We start from the raw sequence: 17628 nt of genomic DNA, 5'->3' as shown, positions 1-17628 counted from the left end.
TGTTTTTCAGGAGTTGCCTCAAAGTAAAAACAATAGCATTAGTCTTAAGTTTTATTCTGGATTTGGTTGTCAAAACTGACTCTCCAAATCTCAAAACAGAAGACACAAATATAGGCTACTATAACAATATAGGAAATTTTATGTTTTTCTAATTTCCAATATTTGATCTTATTTTTATTTTTTAAATTAATTTTTATTGGAGTATAGTTGCTTTACAATGTATTAATTTCTGATCTTATTTTTAAATCACATATTAAACATTTTGATTCTTAAGTCTTACTATAAGAATCATCAGTATGGCATATGTAAGTTTTTCTTAAATATATATTAAATTTTTATTTAATCAATTCAACAAATACTGAGTACCTACAATGGGCCAGGCATTGTTCTAAGTACTCAGGATGCATCAATAAACAAAGCAGACAAAAATCCCTGTCTTTGTGAAGTTTACATTCTAGTGAGTGAAGACAATGAATAATAAACATACTAAGTGAGGTATATAGTGTGTTAGAAGATTATATGTGCCATGGGGAGAAAAAGAGTAGTGTAAGGGGAATCAGAAGTACTGGAGAGAGGGGAAAGTTTCCGAGAAAGAAGCATGCCCAGCATGCTCAAAAACAGCAAGAAGCAATCTTTCAAAACTTAAGAGCCTAACTCATCTTTTTAAATTAAAAGCAAGGAAGAACAATATTTGAAAATTTAAAGAGTGCAAACTAATTGTGACAGACTGGCTAGTTGTTCACCTGACCCCCTTCCCTGATCTCCTGAGACAACTAGAAATGGATCACAGTCTGTCTTGAAATTAGGTGTGGCCATGTGATTTGGTTCTAGAAAGTAGAATGTGTGTGGAAGTGACGTACATCTATTTCAGACCTGGGTCATTAAAAACTTCCCACATGGATCCTCCATGGTATTTCCCCTTTCGCAACAACCTTGGAAGCAAGTTGTTGAAGACGGCAGAGCTAGAAGTTGGAAGGAGACTGCGTTCCTAAATCACCACCTGGAGAAATGCTGCTTACTAAATAGTAGCATTTAAGTGAGAAGTTGATGATTAGCCAGAGAAGCTAGTGTTAACTAATATACAAGTCTTGTTTTATTTTAAAATGTTTGAAAATATATAGTAGCTTCAAATGTGAAATATCATGTCATCAAGACTAATAATCCTCCAAAGAAAATACTTGCTCAGGAGACTAATTATAAAGTTCCAATTAAAGTTTCTAGATCAAAAGCTAGAAATCCTAAAACTATATCCAGTTTTCAGAGTACAGTTATAGGCACACAAATTGAAGGAGGAACATAAATTCCATAATGTTATATAGCATTTCCATTTTTTTCTTGGGTAGCCTTTCCTACAAACACATTTCCCCACCATAAGGAAATTAAAATTCTACTATACCAAAATTGTTATAGACAACTCTAAGACTATTTTTATCCATTTGCCAATTGTTTTTATAAAGTTCATTCACTCCCTTACTTTATTAGATGAGTCTTTCATACCTACTCTTCTCTCACAACTTGCAACACTTTCCCCTCCACCTTCATTCTCAGTGGATGATCTTAATTCTCACTTCACTTAAGAAAATTGAAGCTATGAAACCAGAAGTTCTACAAACTCCCATCCACCATCATGTTGTGATATATATGTTTCCTTTTCCCTTGTTACTATGGTAGAATTGTCTACTCTCCTAGCTAAGGCCCAGCACTTTAATCTTCCACCAGATTCCATTCCTCTTGCCTATTTATTATAGGACATTCTACTTAAAAAAAAATCTTTCTCTTCGGCATCATTTCCCATCATCCTGAATCTTTCCTTAATTATTTAAACTTGCTATTAATTCTTACATCTTTTTAAAAAGAATCTTCTCTTGACCCACTTCCATTTCAAGTAGCTATTTCATTTATCTTCTTCCCTTTTAAGGTATAACTTCTTAGTTTTCTTACTCTTAATGAAGATAGCTGTCTCCACTTTTTTCCTTCCATTCTTTCCTTAACCACCCCCTCCAATCGAACTCCACTTCACTGAAACTGCCATTGTTAAGATCACCAAAAACCACCCCATTAATAACACATTAATCAATTTTATCTCGGAGCAGTATTTAACACAATTTATCACTCCCTTCTTCTTTGAAATACCTTCTTGCTAGACTTCAGTATTACCCTTGCTAAATCTTTTATGGTTCCTTCTCATCTCTGATCTCTTCTCTTTTCTAGGTACAGTCACTCTCATAATTGTACATGTTCTCAACCACTCTGATAGCTTTAAATATGTTGTTGACTCCCAAATTTATATCACTCTCCTGGATCTGTCTCTAAGCCTACTTACCATCTCTGTTTGGATGTCTAATATACATTTTAGACCTAATATGTCCAAAATTACATTGCTCAGGCCAAAAATATTGACATTATCCTTGGCCTTTTCTTTTTTTTTTTTTAATCACATCCCACATCTAATCTTAAAAATAGATCCAGAAGTTGACCTCTTTACTCCTCTACTGCTCTCAGCTTTGTTCACACCACTACCATCTCTCATATGTATTATTAAAATAACCTGTTTTCCTGTTTTAACCTTTTGTCCTCTTTTCAAAATCTGTTCTCAATATAGCAGTCAGAAAGATCCTTATTTTAAAACATGAGTCAGATCACAGTTTTCTTTGCTCAGAAATATCTGCTAATTTCACATCTTATTCAGAGTAAAAGCCAAAGTTCTTACAGTAGCCTATAAGCATTACATAATCTGCCCACCCAAACTCCCTATCCTGTTAAATACCAGGCCTTTTCTCCTTATACTCTTCTTTTGCTCATTATCCTCTACCCACACTGGCCTCCTTGCTGTTTCCCAGATACACTAAGCACACCTCCACCTCTGGGCCTTTATACTTTTTGTTCCTTTTATCAGGAATGTTCTCCTCAAGATAGCCACAGGCTTACTAGTTATTCATCAGATCTTCAAATGTCATTGCACTGAGGGCCACTCTACATAAAATTTCAACCCTCTTCAATACTCCCTAATACTCTTACCTGTTTTATTTCTCCTTAGCAATTATCATTAACTAATATACTATGTGTTTTGCTTATATAGTTTATTTATTGTCTATTTTCCCCATTAAAATGTAAGCTCTAGAAGAAGAGAGGGCTTATTTTTGTTTCATTCATTCTTATATCCCCAGTATCTAGAACTGTGCTTAATTCTTAGCAGATATTCAATAAATATTTGCTGAATGAATGTTGAATAAATGAAGTATTTTAGGTAGTCATACTGGTGGAGCCTTTTTTCCCACAACTTAAAGCCATTTGTCAATTTTATAAATAGATAAATCAAAGCTGCTTCAGAACCGTGAAACTTAAATGTCCTCAAGATTTTAAAAATAAATAATATTAGCAAAATTATAATAATTAGCTGTTCAGATGACCTCACAGAATCAATGAGAAGTATTTGCTTCTAAAATATTTTAATAGTAAAGAATAAATAGTAAATCTCAGTAATGTGTTCCTAGTGTTCAACGGACAACTTTACAGGTGTGAAAACTTAGCCAAAACAGCTTTCATGAATACAAGAAAAGGTAAGACCAAAATATAATCATCTAATTATCTGAATAGAATTACAAGTTTTTAAGTAACATGTGGTTATCTCCCATTTAGGCCAAAATATTAAAATATAAAGAAACAAATTATTTATGAAAATATCAAAAAAGTCTCAATCTCAGAAAATGTTTGGCTTTGTAGAAAATAAGAATAAAAAAATTAACTATAAATTTGCTGTTATTTAGGCTCCTTAATCACACTGATTTTCTGAAATTAAACAAATAGCTTTTCTGCTTCCTTTAGTTTTTGTTTCCTATCCATTTTAGCAATTATAGCCCAAGGGTCCTCCTGCATTTTCCTCATAGCTCCAAGCTTCCACGTACATCCAGTGGTTGTTAGAGATGAAGGAGTCTGAATAGAAAATAAATAAAATCATAATATGTTTAAATAAAAAAAAAAAAAGAATTAAATCCAGCTTTTGAAATTTGCTTTCTGAAATAAAATTTTAAAACTACCTTTTTTGGTGTTCTGACACAAAATTGAGAAATTGGTGGATTCTTCTTCTTGTATAGTTTTTTCAATGTCTCTTCCTCTGAAACCATGCTCTTAAAGAGAAATATAAAAATATAATTTGGAGGCTGCCACCATTAATATTATATTATTAAATTTTTGTCTACATCCCACATATGAGAAGGAGATGGAGGAGTACAAGGAGGGAGAATAAAAGAGGAGAGAGGGGAAAGGAAAAGAAGAGGAAAAAAATAAAAAAGACAATGACAAGATAAATCTTCAATCTGTCAAACAAGGACCTAGATTTTGATTCTATTAACTATATACCTAAAAGGTTATGTGGAATACAAGATGTGTATGAATAGTGTTTTTCTACTGATTTCTATTTCTGTTTCAGAGTCTTCATACTATCACTTTCCCCACCCCTTCTCCCAACCTACTTATTTAAATACACTTAGGCCTTATAATAAGCATTCATAATCCTATAAAAATTATAAATGTTGTCAATTATCAATTTATGAATATTTTCCCAAATAATAATAGCTAACACTTATTCAATATTTTCTTTATGTCAGGCACTACTTTAAGCACTTTGCATATTTTAATTAGTTTTAATCCTCACAACATTTTTATGACACACAAATACTATTATTATCCCTATTTTAAAGGTGAAGAACTGAGACACACAAATATTAAGTAACTTGCCCAAGACTATACAGCTAGTAAGAGGTGGAGCCAGGATTCAAATCCAGGTAGGCTGGCTCCAGAATCCATTTCCTTAATGAATATGCTACATAAATTTAGTCAGGTAAGCAATCAGTTCACATTATCTTTTCCTGCTCATTAAAGTCACACTTAAGACAAATTTCAGAAGCTTCATGGATGAAAATATTCAGCCATTTTCATGAATTCTAAGATTTCAGCAGAATTCACTTAGTCACAAAGAGCTGACCTTTCAGATACACTCAAATCAGTATGCACCAACTGACCAACTTAGAAAAGATAAATTATCTTAAAAATCATATCGTAAACTATCATTAAAATTTTGCTTACTGTATGGTAACTGTATGTTCACTAATGGCTGCCTATATAAAAATAATAAATTAACCTAATTTAAAACAACAAAAACTTGTCTGTCCTCATAACTCTGTTGCATTCATCTTTTATGTGCTTATTGGGCACTTGTATATCTCCTTTGGAGAAATGTCTGGTCAAGTCCTTTGCCCATTTTTCAACTGGCTTGTTTTTTGTCATTGAGTTACGGGAGTTCCTTATGTATTCTGGATATTAATCTCTTGTCAGATATATGATTTGCAAATATTTTCTCCCAATCTTTAACCTTTTCACTTTCTTAATAGAGTCCTTTGATGCATTTAAGTCCTTAATTTTGATGAAGTCCAATTTACCTATTTTTTTCTCTTTTTTGCCTGTGCTTTGGTGTCATGATATCCATGAAGTCCTTGCCATTCAATGTCATGAAGATTTTCCCAATGTTCTTCTAAGAGTTTCATAGTTTTAGTCCTTACGATTAGGTCTTTGATTCATTCTGAGTCAGTTTTTGTATATGGTGTAAGGTAAGAGTCCAACTTCATTTTCTTGTATGTGGACATCCAGTTTTCCTAGTACCATTTGTTGAAAAAACTGTCCTTTCCCCACTGAATGATCTTGGCACTCTTGTCAAAACTCAATTGATTATATATGTGAAGATTTATTTCTGGGCTCTGTTTTTTATTACATCGGTGTATATATTTGTCTTTATGCCGGTACTATACTATTTCAATTACTAGCTTTGTAATAAGTTTCAAAGTCAAGAACTGTGAGTCCTCCAATGTTGTCTTTCTTTTTCAAGATTGCTTTAGCTATCTGGGGCCCCTTGCAAATCTGTATAAATGTATCAAATTTTCCATTTCTGCCAAAAAAGCTGTTGGAAATTTAATAGGGAACATGTTAAATATGTACACTGTTTTTGGTAGTATTGACATCTTAACAATGTTAAGTCTTCCTATCCATGAACACAGAATTTTTTTTCTTTATTTTAAAGTCTTTCAGCAATGTTTTGTAATTTTCAGTGTATGAGTATTTTACTTTCTTGGCTAGATTTGTTCTTAAGTATTTAATTCTTTTTAATGGTATAGTAAATAAAATTGTTTTCGTAATTTCCTTTTTGGATTATTCATTGTTGGTGTATAGAAACATAACTGATTTTCATATGTTGATCTTATACCTTTCAACATTGCTGAATTTATCTATTAGGTCTAGAAGCTTTCTTGTTTAGGCTTTGTGATTTTCCATGTATAGATATGATCATGTCACCTGCAAATTAGAGGCAGTTTTACCTCTTTTTTACATTTGCATGTCTTTTATTTTTGTTTTTTGTATTTGTCTAATAGTTAAAAGCCATGGCTAGAACTTCCAGTACAATGCTGACTAACATTGGTGAAAATGGGCATCCTTGTTTTATTCTTAATCTTAGGGGGAAAGCTTTCCAGTCTTTCACCATTGAGTATGATGTTAGCTTTGGTTTTCATTTATACCCTTTATCATGTTGAGGAATTTTCCCTCTGTCCTAGCTTTATGAATTTTTATAATGTCAATTGAGATGATTATTTGCAATTTTTTTTCCTTCGTTCTATTAATGTGGTGTATTATATTGATTTTCTTATATTGAACCACTCTGGCATTTCTTGGATAAGTCTCATTGGTCATGGTAAATGATCCACTTACTATGCTGCTGGATTTGATTTGCTAATATTTTGTTGAGGATTTTTGCATCTACGTTCAGAAAGAATAATGGTCTACAATTTTCCTTTCTTGTGATGTCTTCATCTGGCTTTGGTATCAAGGTAATGCTGGCCTTATTGAATGAGTTACAAAGTGTTCTCCCTTCAATTTTCTGGAAGACTTTGAGAAGGATTGGTGTTAAGTCTTTAAATATTTGGTAGAATCCATCGATAAAGCTATCTGGTCGAGGACTTTTCTTTGTTGGGAGTTTTGGATTACTAACTCAGCTCTGATAAGGTTTTCTGTTTCTTCTTGAGCAGATTTAGGTAATTTGTGTATTTCAAGTAGTTTTTCTATTTGTATATTTCTTCTAGGTTATCTAATTTGTTGTCATATAATTATTCACAGTATTATCTATCTCTAAAATGTTGGCAATAACATCTCCAATTATATTTCTGACTTTAGGTATTTGCTTTTGTCAGTCTAGCTAAAGGTTTGTCAATTTAATTGATCTTTTCAAAGAAACAAATTTTGGCTTCATTGATTTTCTGCTGTTTCCTTTTCTCTAATTTGTTTATCTCCACTCTAACCTTATTATTTCCTTCCTCTGTCAGCTTTGGGTTTAGTTTGATCTTCTTTTTCTAGTTCCTTAAGGTATAAAGTTAGTTTATTGATTTCTTTCTTTTTCAATGTAGGAATTTACAGCTATTACATTTCCCTTAGAGCACTGTTTTATCTGTCTTACGTAAGTTTTGGTGTATTGTGTTTTTCATTTTCATACATCTCTAAGTCAAATTTCCCTTGTGATTTCTTCTCTGATTCATTGGTTGGTTAGAAGTGTGTTAATTTCCACAAGTTTGTGAATTTTCTAATTTTCCTTCTCTTATTGATTTCTAATTTCATCTCTTTGCATTAGCTTTACTTCATATATTTTAAGGGTTTGTTATTAGATGTGTAAATGATTAAAACTCTCATAAGTTCCCACTGTATTGAATCTTTTATTAATATATAATGTCCTTATTTGTTTCTTGTACTTTTTGATTTAAAGTCTATTTTGTCAGATATTAGTATAGCCATCCCACCTCCTTTTTGGTTACTATTTGCACATCTTTTTCCATCCTTTCACATTTAACCAATTTAAAGCTAACATGAGTCTCTTTTTGTTTACTAGAGTGTATAATCTGTTTACATTTAAGTAACTACTGATAAGGAGAGACTAACTTTTGCCTTTTTTGATATTCATTTTCTATATGCTTTATAGGTGTTTTGTTTGTTTGTTTTTGGTCACTCATTTCGTCCATTACTCTCTTCTCTTGTGTTTAGGTGATGGTAGTAAAATGTTTTGATTCCCTTCCCATTTCCTTTTGTGTGTATTCTATAGATAATTTTTGTGTTTACCATGGGGATTACATTTAATGACCAAATATAGTAACTAATTTGAATTTATACCAACTTCACTTCAATAGCCTACACAAACTGCTCTTATACAGCTCCATTCTCCTTCTGTTACTGATGTCAAAAATTACATCTTTATATATTGTGTGCCCAACAACATAGATTAATTAAGCATTTGTCTTTTAAATTATGTAGAGGATAAAAAGTGAAGTTAGAAACCAAAATTACAATCATTTCAGCTTTTATAATTTCCAATGTATTTAACTTTATCAGAGATCTCTTATTTCTTTGTCTAGCATACTTTCATTTCAACCTGAACAACTCCCTTCAGCATTTCTTGAAGAGAAGGTCTAGTGACAACTCCCTCAGCTTTTGTTTATCTGGAAATGTCTTAATATCACTACATTTTTGAAGGACAGTTTTGCTAGATAGCAAATGCTTAGCTGACAATGTTTGTCTTTCAGCACTTTGAATATGTAAACCTACTGACTTCTGGTTCCAAGGTTTCTAAAGAGAAATCAGCTGATAATCTTATTGAGGGTAACATATATGATGAGTTGATTCTCTCTTGCTGCTTTCAAGATTCTCTCTGTCTTTTGAATGAACTTATGTTTATCAGGTGGGGAAGGATGGAGGGAAGGGATAGTTAGGGAGTTTCCTATTGACATGTACATACTGCTATACTTAAAAAGGATAACCAACAAGAACCTACTGTATAGCACAGGGGAACAAATATATTATGTATTAAAAAAAAAGAATCTCTCTGTCTTTCAACAGTTTGATTATAATGTGTTTTGATGTGAGTCTATTTGAATCTATCCACTTAGAATTCATTGAGGTTCTTGGATTTGTAGATTCATTTACTTCATCAAAATCTGAAAAGTTTTCAGCCATTTCTTCAAACATTCTTTCTTCCCCTTTCTCTCTTCTCTTTCTGGGACTCCCACAATTCATATATTGATTTTTTGATGGTGTCCCACAAGTTTCTGAGGCTCTGTTCACTTTTCTTCATTCCTTTTTTTCTGTGCTTATACTCAATAGTTTATTGTCCTATCTTCAAGTTTACCAATTCTTTCTTTTGCTTACTTATATCTGCTTTTGAATCCCTCTAATACACTTTTCATTTCAATTACTGTACTGTCAATTCCAAGATTTCTTCTTGGTTCCTTTTATAATTTCTATCTCTTTATTGCTATTCTCATTTTATTCATACATTTTTCTGTTTTTGTCTATGTCTTCCTTTAGCTCTTTGAACATCTTTAAGATGGTTGTTTTTAAAGTCTTTGTCTAGTAAGTCCAATATCTGAGCTTCCTCTGGACATTTTCTGTTGATTTGTTTTGTTCCTTTGATAGGCTATACTTTCCTTTTCTTCATATGCCTTGTGATTTTGTGGTTGTTGTTGTTGAAAACTAGCCACTTTAATCTTATAATTTGATACATCTGCAAATTAGATTCTTCCCCTTCCCCAGGGTTTACTGTTTATTTATTTAGATTTGTTTTGCTTTTTGTTTTACTATTAAAAATGTCTCTGTGCATTGGATAAGTCTGTGGTGAAAATTTGAGATCTTCCTGGTTCTTTTTCTGAGCCTGTGTCTTTCCCTGGGCATGGCTTTCTAAATGCCCTGTAAATGTGATTGATTTTGAATGTTCTAATGCTTGAACATCTGGCTCTCCAAAGAGGGAAAAAAAGAGAGAGATAAAAGTGCAGTTTGTTCTTCTGGAAGACAAATCTTCTGGAAGACACTTCAGCCAGTGAGGTTCGAAACAATGGCAGCCAGACTCTGTACCTGTACCTCAGTGATCAGAATCAGCAGTCAAAACACTGAACCTTGATCTTCGGAGGACAAGGTCCTTATTGTTCCCCCTGGTTCCAGCAAGACATGAGCATGGCCCTACCACATGGTTATAGGTTGAGTGATAGGTAGCCATTACCACTTTTAAGGCTGAAATTGACCAAAATTAACCATAACTTACCAGCCAAGTTTCCCTCTGGAAGTTGCAAGCATTCAAATAGTCTTTAGAGTTCCAAAATAAATTACTTCAGACAGTTTCTACCAGTACCATTGTTGTCTAGGTGGAGAAATGGGTTCCTGGCACTTCCTACTCCACTATCTTCTCTAAGGTCATTCTAGACAATACATTTTTAAATCTTACTTTTTATAATAATTTGAATGTTCACCAAAATTTAAATGCAACAGCTAAGAAAATTACAAAAATAACTTCAAGTGATAATTATAACAAATAAAGCCCACTATGAAATATCTTTAGACTAGTTTAAACTGTAATAAATAAAATAAAAATAAATAAAATACTGTCGTATGTTTATTGTGTTACAAAGTTGTGATGCTCCTTTTAAAAATGAAATGAAATCATGAATCATTCTGAATCTCAGATAAGCTAAGAAACTAGCCTAAATTCACACTACTAGAAAAACAGTATGAATTCTAGTCCTGGAATATCTAATTCCATAGCTCATGCTCTTTCTAATAATTCTCATTACATTCTTTTAATATCTGGACTTCAGTTTGAACTGGCAGTTATTATGTACAATGACATACATAGGCTATGGAGCTAGACTGTTGGTGTTCAAATTTTGGCTCCATGCCTTACTAGTTATGTGACCTTAGGCAACATAACAGTGTGATTCAGTTTCTTCATCTGTAAGATGAGAATAACAACCCTGTCTCTACTTCTAAAGCATGAGATTGTTTCAAGAAATAACTGAAGTAATCTGTGTAAAGTCTTTACAATAGTGCCTGGTTCACATTTTAATCATTAAAATGCTAATCATTATCTACAAAATAAAGAGATACTAGAGTAGGGATTTTCTATAAGTTAACTTCAATAATTACAATTTTAAGACTTCAGCTACTCATTATTCCAGAACAAATGAAAGTAGAGGATCCCAAAACAGTATAAAAGCTTGAAGGATCTCAAAGCTATGAGTTGGAATAATGAAACAAATGACTTTAGCTGGAATTTTGTAATTAAGAATCTTTGGTAAATTGCTCCATTTCGTGTAATAAGGTTTATCTGATTTTAAATCAAATGAGTATAAGTTTAATTATTCTCAATAAATCATTATTATGCCTTAAGAAAATACTGATATGTATTAATATACTCATAGTAGGGAGTAATTGGTGATACAAACTGCTAGGGGAACTATCCTCTTTAAACATGTCATCTTTAACACATTAACCCATTACGAATCATAGAAATGTAATAGTTTTCAACCAATACCTTGATATAAATTTCAACCAATAAGTGGTATAAAATAAAAGAACATGTATAATATGCAAAATCAAGAGGGGTCTTGAATAACAAATTTGGCTGCAGCAAGATTAAAGATATTCACCTAGCCTTTCTTTAAAAAAAAAAAAAAGGAAAAGAAATAACACTCTTCTGGAAAACAAGAGGGTTAGTCCTCTCATATGACAACTATGTTATATCAAGTATTTCAAAATGTCATTGTTTTCTGAAGTTTATGGTGATTTTTTAACCCTAATTTCTTTAAAATGCTGCAAAAGTAGAGGGTTCTGTGTTATAGTAGAGTTCTACTTTTTTTCAGTATTGCAATAATAGATACTATGCATATATATTATACATATACATCAAGAAATAATATAGAAATATAATAATGTAAACAAATAATAAATGCTGATTATTTGTAATAAGTTTACCAAAAGATCAGTAGTTTCTGAACTATCTGAATTAATATCAAAATCGAAGACCATTTTTCTCTTTTTATTACTTTCTTCAGTGGGTACATTCTTGTTTTCTCTTTGCTGAATTTTTAGTTTCGTTGGTGTCTTCACAGTATATGCCTATTCAAAAAGAAAAACAATACGTTATCCCATCAAATAAAACATATATTACTAATAAACGCAAGTTGAGGTTTCAGCAATCAATAATAACTCTCCATTATTATTGACATGTATATGAAGTAGAAATTTTGGATAAGAATTTAATTCAGAAGTTTTTGAAAAAAATCATGGGGGAGAGAGAAGGAGAAAGAGAGGGAGGGGCAGAGAAAGAGAGAGAAAAGAGGCACTCCAGCTTCAGCAATCAACAATCTTAAGAGAGACTTTAATTTTTCTAACAATGATTAAGACCCAAGACCTGAAATTTTTTCTCACTCCATAGAAATACTTACTGATTTATTTGACAAAAAGTTTGCTTATGTTTTCTTGACAAAGTAATTCCATTAGTCAATGTTTAGTATTCCATATTACCCTGTAATATGTAAGTTTTATAATTTTTAAAAAGTATCTTTAAAAAGTAAGGGCACTGATATCAGCAAAAATGGCAGAATAAGGAGCTCCAAAAATATGCTCTTCCACAAAGCAACAAAAATGCTGGTAAAGGTGGTCAGAATCAGCTTGTTTAGAACTATGGAAATTAACAGAAAGCTTGCAACAACCTGGAGAGTTTTTTGTTGTTAATGGCTGAACTTCTGTAAGAAGAGCAAAATTAGCAGTATCTTAACTTTTCCTCATCTCATCCCCTGCTCTCTAGCTCAGTGGTACCCTTAAAAAGTAACAGCCCACATTCCTGGTCCAGCCTGGCAGCCACTGGACACAGCAAAACAGAACTGGGAGCTCTTTCAAAGTTTTATTCCCAAAAAGTTATCATTATTTGACCTGCCTAGTGGTTCTCTGGATGATTTCATTTACAGGACTGTTGGTATTTGATCCAACTCAGAGCTCACTCAGTTTAAAAAAAAAAAGCTTTCTCCTTGATGTGTGTAGGGTAGGGAATATTTGTCAAAAACAATTAAAGACAAGTGTTTTAACTTTGCAGCTCCCTGAGGCAATGATTAACATTTGGGTGAATGACAGACTAACCAAAAACCTTAAAAGGACAGCTAGGAAATAAGATGTCCATAAGGGGCTTTGAAAAACTCTGAAATATTCCTGGAAGTACAGAAAGCCATGCTCACAGACAGGGCTGTAAGCATAGGAAAGACATGAGAAGGCCCTAAGCTCTTACCTGTGGCTCATCTTGAAGGTCTGCAAAAGCAGAAACTGAAGGCTAAGGCAGAGTTTTCTACTGTCTGGCTGAGTGTTGAAAGCATGCCTTAACACTAACTTAATAGTCTTTTGGCAAAGATTGTGAAATTTATTGATCCAGGTATTTAAGGAAATCTCTATTAAAACATTAGCTGAACATTAAGCTAACCAGTAGAGACTTTAGTGGCACTCAAAGAATACAAACTTTACAGAATTAATTTAGAAAAATCACTAAACAAACAATAAAAACTATGACAAGCAGAAACAACAAACCTTGAGGAGAAGGGAGAATCTGATATCCAGATTCGTCACTTACATTATTTTTAATGTTCAGATTTCAAGAGAAAAATATAAGCTGTGCAAATAAGAAATAATGGCCCATACATGTGTGAGGAAGCAATCAACAGAAACTATCCCTAAGGAAACCTAGTTATTGGACTTCCTAGACAAAGACTTTAAACCAACTATTTTAAACATGTTCAAAGTGAACATATTATAGTAATCTTATAGTCTTATTATAGTAAGAGATAAGAAAAACCATGTCCAAAGAACTAAAGGAAGGTATAAAGACAACGTCAAACCAAATGGAACATCAATAGATGGATGGAAATTATTTTTAAAAGAACCAAATAGAAATTCTGGAGTTGAAAAGTACAATAACTGAAATGAAAAATCACTAAAGAGGCTCAACCTCAGATTTGAGCAGGTAGAGGAAAGAATCCATGAACCTGAAGATAGTTCAACTGATATTATCCAATCTGAGTAACAGAAAGAAGAAAAAAGAAAAATGAAAAGAGCCTCAGAGACTTGTGGGGCACCATCAACCATACCAACATACACATAATGGGAATGAGAGCGGAGGGAATTCCCTGGTGGTCCAATGGTTAGGACTCTGTGCTTCCAGTGCAAGTGGCCTGGGTTCAATCCCTGGTTGGGGAACTAACATCCTGCAAGCCACATGGCACAGCCCCCAAAAAAATAAATATAAAAATAAAAAAAGAATGAGAGCAGAGAGAGAAAGGGCAGAAATAATATTTGAAAAAATAATGACTGAAAACCTCCCAAATTTGATGTAAACATTAATCTATACATCCAAGAGGCTCAACAAGCTCCAAGGAAGATAAAATCAAAGAGATCCACACCTAGACACATCATAACCAAAATGTCAAAAAACAAAGAGAAACTTGAAAGTAGCAAGAGACAAGGGACTCACCATATACAAGGTATCTTCAATAATATTAACGGCTGGTTTCTCATCAGAAACCAGGGAGTCCATAAAAGATTGACATATCCAAATGCTAAAAGGAACCATTACCAAATAATTCTATATCCAGTAAAAGTGTCCTTCAAAAATGAAGGAGAAATTAAGATATTCCTAGATAAACAAAAATTGAGAGAATTTGTCACAAGCAGACCTTCCCCACAAGAAATACTAAAGGCAGTCCTTCAGGCTGAAATGAAAGAACACAAGACTCAAATTCATATGAAGAAATAAAGAGCACCAGAAAAGGACACTGCATAGGTAATCATAAAAGATAGTATAAATATATTTTTGTTTGTAACTCTGTTTTTCCTATCTGATTTTAGACAGATATATAAAGCAATAATACTGTATCAATGGGCTTAAAATGTATAAATATGTGACTTATGTGACAATGATAGCACAAAAGAGAAAGAGGGAACAAAGATATACTGGGGCAAAGTTTTTATATACCATTGAAATTACACTGACATTAATTCAAACTAAATTTAAGTTAAGGTGTTAACTGTACTTTTCAGCTAATCACTAAGAGAATTATTCCAAAAGTATAGTAAAAACCAAAAGGATTAAAGTGGTATACTAGGTAACACCTATTTATCACAAAATAAGACAGTAATGGAAAGGTACAGGAATAAAAAGACATAAGACATATAGAAAACAAAGAACAAAATGGTGGACCTAAGTTCTACATTATTAGTAATTACATTAAATGTAAGTCGATTAAACATTCCAATCAAAATGCAGAGATTGTCCAAATGAATGATGGAAAAAAGCATGATCCAACTATATGATGTCCACAAAAGACACAATTTAGATTCCATAACATGAATAGGTTGGCAGTAAAAGGGTGATAAAAGATATACCATGCAAATGGTAAACAAAAGAGCTAATATCAGATAAAATATACTTTAAAAAAAGATTAGTAGTGACAAAAGGAACATTTTATAAAGGTAAAAGAATCAATCCATCAAGAAAAGATAATTGGTATGAAGTATACATGCAGCTAACAATATAGCCCCCAACACATGAACCAAAAACTGGGAAAATTAGATTATTCAACAGTAATAGTAGGAGACTTCCATACCCCCACTTTGAATAATGAAAAGAACAACCAGACATAAGATCAGCAAGGAAATATAATACTTGAACAACACTATAAACCAGCTAGGTGGATACTTAGCAAAATCACAAATTTGGAAATACAATGCATTCCTAAATAACCAATGGGTCAAAAAATAAATCACAAGGGAAATTAGAAAGTACTTTGAGATAATGAAAAGGAAAATACAACAGACTTATGGGATACAGTGAAATCAGTGCTTAGAGAGAATTTTATAGCTATAAATGTCTACATTAAAAATTATGATGAAGACATGACAATTAAATACAGTATGGTACCCTGAGTTGGATCCTGGAAAAGAAAGAGGACATTAACGGAAAAACTGTGAAATCCAAATCAAGTCTGAAGTCTAGTTAATAGTAATGTACCAATGAATGATTCTTAGTTTTGACAAATGTACATGGTAATGTAAGATGTTAACAATGGTGAAAACTGGGTGAGGAATATAAAGGGATTCTCTGTATTATGTTTGTAACTTTTCCATAGATCTAAAATTAATTGCAAAATAAAACTTCATTTGAAATAAAAAGGTCACCACACCACCAGAATAGCCAAAATAAAAAGATGAAAAATACCATGTGGTGACAAGGATGCGCAGCAATCAGAACTCTCATTCACTGGTAGCCAGAATGTACAATAATTTGGTACAATAAATTGGTACAATAATTTTTTTTAAAACATGACTGGCAGTGTGATACAATAAGAAATATATATATATATATTTGGTCTTTGTCCTTGGTTCCTGACACAACTTCTAAAACCCTTGTAATTTCCTGAGTGACAGGGTTGACAGGAGGCATCTTTTGGTATAATATTTGGTCTTTGTCCCCAGTGATGTTGATAGGAGAGTTTTTTGTTATTCATAATGAGCTCCTTTCAACTTACCTGAGTTTATGCTAATGAAATAACTGGTGGTAGGGGGTGCTTCAGGATGATAGCTTCAGGATGGTGGCTGGTTGCCAGGAAGACCAAGGCATGATTAGAAGTTTGGAACCTTTCACCCCACCCCCTGAACTCCTAGGAGGGGAGATGGGTTAAAGACTGAGTTAATCACCAATGGCCAATGATTTAACAAATCATGCCATGTAATGAAACCTCCATAAAACCCCTAAACAATGAGGTTCAGAGAGCTTCCAGGTTGGTAGACACATGGAGGTGTTGGGAGGGTAGCACTCCCGGAGAGGCATGGAAGCTTCTGTGCCCCTTTCCCCATACCTTGTGCCCTATGCATTTTTTCTATTTGGCTGTTCCCAAATTGTGTCCTTTATAAAAACTGGTAATAGCAAGTAAAGTAATTTCCTGAGTTCTGTGAGTCATTCTAGCAAATTATTAAACCTGAGAAGGGGGTTGTGGGAACCCCCAATTTATAGCCAGTTGGTCAGTAGTACAAGTGGCAAGCCAGGACGGTGTCTAAAATGGAAGCCTTGTGGGACTGAGCCCTTAACCTGTGGGGTCTACATTAACTACATTAACTACAGTGTCAGAATTGAATCAAATTGTAGGACGCCTAGTTGATGTCTGGAGAACTGGAGAATTGGCTGGTGTGGGAAAAGACACACACACATTTTGTATCAGAGTAAAAACAGCTCAGGCTGTATCTGTTAACATGGAATGTATTATGCATAACCCTGTAACCCAGCAATTTCACTTCTATGGACATACCCAACCAAGATGCGTACATGTCAAGCAATACATTTTTATAGCAATGCTATTCATAAAAGTCCACTCTGGAAGCTAACCAAATGTCCATTAACATTACAAGGGATAAATAAGCTGTGGTACAGTCACACCATGAAATACCAAATAAAAATAAAGCAACTTCAAGCAACAGTGTGGATGAATCTCATAAACATAATGTTAAGTGGAAAATGTCAAAACAAAAAGAATATGATTCTAATTATAGAAAATGCAAAAACAGGTACATCTAATACTAGAATTTGGGACAGCAGTTGGACTTGGAGGAAGGGCTAGTGACTGGAAGGGGAAACAATCAACTATTCTGAAGTGATAGTAATAGTCTCTTTTAATCTGAGTGCTAGTAATAAGGTTAAGTTTGGTTTGTAAAGATTCATCAAGTTGTATAATTATG

At 33.0% G+C, this 17628-nt stretch overlaps 1 protein-coding gene across 2 annotated transcripts in view; it reads right to left on the bottom strand.

Annotated features, from left to right (window-relative positions):
• Positions 1-3787: 3787 nt before the first annotated feature.
• The window catches only part of SYCP1 (synaptonemal complex protein 1), a 152242-nt gene continuing 138401 nt past the window's right edge, over positions 3788-17628 (bottom strand). For both annotated transcript variants that reach the window (XM_032644498.1, XM_032644507.1), the window contains 3 exons: positions 11830-11973; positions 4038-4127; positions 3788-3933 (listed from right to left, as the gene is read on the bottom strand). In XM_032644498.1, coding sequence (XP_032500389.1) covers positions 3796-3933; positions 4038-4127; positions 11830-11973 — 372 coding nt within the window. In that variant the 3' untranslated portion in view covers positions 3788-3795. The remainder of the gene's footprint in view (positions 3934-4037; positions 4128-11829; positions 11974-17628) is intronic.

The sequence above is a fragment of the Phocoena sinus genome, chromosome 1, assembly GCF_008692025.1.
Source record: "Phocoena sinus isolate mPhoSin1 chromosome 1, mPhoSin1.pri, whole genome shotgun sequence".
Lineage (NCBI taxonomy): Eukaryota > Metazoa > Chordata > Mammalia > Artiodactyla > Phocoenidae > Phocoena > Phocoena sinus.
Note: the sequence above shows the minus strand (reverse complement) of the source record. Positions and strands in the feature narration are given on the sequence as shown.